Below are 3,707 nucleotides of genomic sequence, written 5' to 3' on the forward strand. Positions count from 1 at the left end.
AAATAGACAGCAACATCTCGGTGGAGTTGCTGGTGCATTTGAACTGCTGGCCTTTTGGTTAGCAGCCAATTGCTTTAACCAATGCTCCACCAGAATTTTCTTGATATAGCAACAGTGATTATAAAATATTTACCACTAAAGATAATAATTTATAAGATCTATCAGAAGAAAATAATAAATTGTTATTGAATGACATTAAACAAGAGTGGAGGAGGGAATGGTAGAATAGAACTGCTAATCTTATGGTTAGCCGAACAAGTGTAACTCACTATGCCACCAGGATAGGAGGAATAACATTTAAAAAATATCTATTTTATCAAAAGTAGAGATAAACTGACAATTTTCAGTAAAATTCTGAAAAAGTTTTTATTCTTGGAATTGGATCAAATATTAAATTTTATATGAAAATATCCCCAAAGCTCCAAACTCACTGTCACTGAGTTAATTCCAATGCATGACAGCTCTCATAGGGCATGGTAGAAGTACCTGTGTGGGTTTCTGAGACTGTAACACTTTATGGGAATAGAAAGCCTTGTCCTCCTTCTATAGAGTGACTGGTGGCTTTGAACTGCTCACCTTGAAGTTAGCAGCCCAACCTAAAACCACCATACCTCCAGGCCTCCCTAAAGAGATGAGAACGTTTTGAAAAAGAAAACTAATTGAATGACTTGTATTCTTAGCTATCAAAACTACTATAAAGTTAAAATACAAAAATCTGTGGCAGACTGGTGGTTCAGAAGAGCTGAACAGAGAATCAACAAGTAGAACCAAGTCCCCATGAGACTTTATTATATTTATCCAGAATATATTTATCGCACACTATATCTCAAGTTTGGGCATGAGAAAATATAGCATTGCTATTTAGAGAGTGAAAGAATAGATAGTTTAATAACCAGAGTTAGAAAAACTGGCTATTCATATGGAAGAAAAGAAAATTAAATCTCTCTCACATGGTCCACACAAATATATTCCACTGTCAAAGTGCCATTTAAAAAGAAATTAAAAGCTTGACTTTCAAACAAACATAAAGCCCAAGTTAAAGATGTGAAGCCCATTAATGAGGAGCCAATAGGATGATGAGCTGGCTTAAAGAACGTTGGAAGAATAGAGATTTATATAGTTACAGACTGAAGACTAGTAAATTGTTAAGTTGAAACAAGCTCACTAAATTAGAGACAAAAATAGGAAGAACAGGGATTTATATAGTTACAGACTGGAGACGAGTAACTAGCAAGTCGAAACAAGCTTACTAAATTAGAGACAAAATAGTTTAAAGTCCTACAGATATAGAAAAATCACAACTTTGGAATTATTTTACTTGTTGGAAAGAATTTGTGTCTCTACTGGAGGAAATCCTAGAGTTTAGCATGAAAATTCACAGCTTTGGTCCTCCGTGGAGGTGTGTGTGTATGGCGGGGGGGGATCAAGTTCACTGCCATTGAGACAATTCCAACTCACAAGTGACCCTGTAGGGTGGAGTAGAACTGCTTCTGTGGATTTCTGATTCCATGGGAGTGGAAAATGTCATTCCCCCCCTGAGAACAGCAGGTAGTTTCAAACTGCCGACACCGTGGTTAGCAGAGCAATGAGTAACGCATTATGCTACCACGATTCTGTCTGAGCCCTAATCAGTAATAAATAATAAGTCAAAAAATAGTACATCTCCTTGTCTCTAGGGCCTAGAAAGTGAAACAGGCCTTTAGGGGGCCTGATAGACAATGCTCTAATAAGGCAGTGAAAGGACAGACAATCCTATTTTTGCTGTAGTTCTAAATTCTGGAAATTTTTTCTTAGTATCAGATGGAATAAAAGTATTTTTTTAAAAATTCATTTTATTGGGGGCTCTTACAGCTCTCAAAGCAATCCATAGATCAATTGCATCAAGCACATGTGTACATATGTTGCCATCATTATTTTCAAAACATCTTTCTACTTGAGCTCTTGGTTCCTCTTTTTTCCCCACCCTCGTTCACCCTCCCATCCTCATGAACTCATCACAAATAATAAATTATTATTTTCATGTCTTACACTGTCCACTGTCTTCTATCACCCATGCTTCTGTTGTTTGCCCACATCAGGGGTGTGGGGAAGTTATTCATCGATCATTATGATCAGTTCCTCCTTTCTCCCCCATCTTCCCCTACTCATTATATCACTAATACTCCCATTACTGTTCCTGAGGGGTTTATCTGTTCTGGATTCCATGTGTCAAGAGCTTTTATCTGTACCAGTGTACATGCTCCAGTCTAGCCAGATTTGTAAGGTAGAACTTGGTCATGATAGTGGTGGGGAAGGGGGGAAGCATTAAAGAACTAGAGAAATATTGTGTGTTTTGTAGGTGCTATACTGTACTCTGACTGGCTTGTCCCTTCCTTGTGACCCTTTTGTGAGCGGATGTCCAATTTTCTACAGATGAACTTTGGGTCTCCACTCTGACCCACCTCGTTTGCATTGATATGATTGTTTGTTGTTTGGGGTTTTCTATTGCTTCATAATCACATAGGCTGGTATGCTTCTTCCATGTGGGCTTTATTGCTTCCCAGTTAGATGGCCACTTGTTTAACTCCAAGTCTTTAAGACCCAGACACTTTATCGTGTAATAGGCAGGCATTATCAGCTTTCTTCAGCACATTTGCTTATGTACCCATTTTGTCTTCAGCGAGTGTGTCAGTAAGGTGAGAATCACAGAATGCCAGGTTATTAGAACTAAGTGTTCTTGCGTTGAGGGAGAACTTGAGTAGAGGCCCAATGTGAGATGAAAAGTTTTAAATGTAGACCATAAAGCAATTGTTAAAACCTGTAAGAAAATCTAAGAGACACACAATTCTGAGTGTGAAAGGATTTTTACTAAAAATGGATGCTCAGAAACTATAAAATAGATGCAATGTGGAGACTCTGCCTGGCCGAGGTCGCTGCGGTGCGGAGACCCCCGGGGCGAAGCCAGCGTCACCATGTCTGACCAGGAGGCAAAACCTTCAACTGAAGACTTGGGGGATAAGAAAGAAGGCGAGTACATCAAACTCAAAGTCATTGGACAGGATAGCAGTGAGATCCACTTCAAGGTGAAAATGACAACACATCTCAAGAAACTCAAAGAATCATACTGTCAAAGACAGGGAGTTACAATGAATTCACTCAGGTTTCTCTTTGAAGGTCAGAGAATTGCTGATAATCACACTCCAAAAGAATTGGGAATGGGGGAAGAAGATGTGATTGAAGTTTATCAGGAACAAACGGGGTCATTCAACAGTTTAGATATTCTTTTAATTTTTTTTCTTTTCCCTTAATCCTTTTTTATTTTTAAAAATAGTTCTTTTGTGATGTGTTCCAAATGGAATTGAAAACTGGCACCTCTCTTGCAAACATCTGGCATTTCAAATCCTAGTGCTCAGTGTTCATTAGCGTTTTCTCATTGTGCTGACGTTTGGTGATCAAACCTCAGCCCCTCATAATGTCCTCCTCTTCTTCACAGTGACCTGTGTGCACTGAGAGTCCCCTTGCCCAGGGCTGTGCATTTGCAGGCTGGTGGAATAAATAAGACCAACCATTGCAAGTGTTCACAATGACTTTCCAATTGGCCCTGAAGTTCTAGCATTTGATTGCTTTGCTCCTGGACTGACTTTCAGTGGGAGATGGAAGTTCTTCAGAGAACTGAACTGTGGAAAATGACCTTTCCTGAACTTTTGAAGCTACTCTGAAAATCTGAG

At 39.0% G+C, this 3,707-nt stretch overlaps 1 protein-coding gene across 1 annotated transcript; it reads left to right on the forward strand.

Annotated features, from left to right (window-relative positions):
• The first annotated feature begins 2,895 nt into the window (after positions 1-2,895).
• LOC101651156 (small ubiquitin-related modifier 1) lies at positions 2,896-3,407 on the forward strand. The gene has a single exon (XM_013004812.2). The coding sequence runs from the start codon at positions 2,952-2,954 to the stop codon at positions 3,285-3,287; it is 336 nt and encodes a 111-aa protein (XP_012860266.2). The 5' UTR covers positions 2,896-2,951; the 3' UTR covers positions 3,288-3,407.
• The last annotated feature ends 300 nt before the right edge of the window (positions 3,408-3,707 follow it).

This window comes from Echinops telfairi, unplaced genomic scaffold, assembly GCF_000313985.2.
Source record: "Echinops telfairi isolate 266 unplaced genomic scaffold, ASM31398v2 ScPeMD7_7468;HRSCAF=8506_0, whole genome shotgun sequence".
Classification (NCBI taxonomy): Eukaryota; Metazoa; Chordata; class Mammalia; order Afrosoricida; family Tenrecidae; genus Echinops; species Echinops telfairi.

Coding starts and splice junctions, on each gene's coding strand:
- LOC101651156 (XM_013004812.2), top strand. CDS start 2,952: ATGTCTGACCAGGAGGCAAAACCTTCAACTGAAGACTTGGGGGATAAG.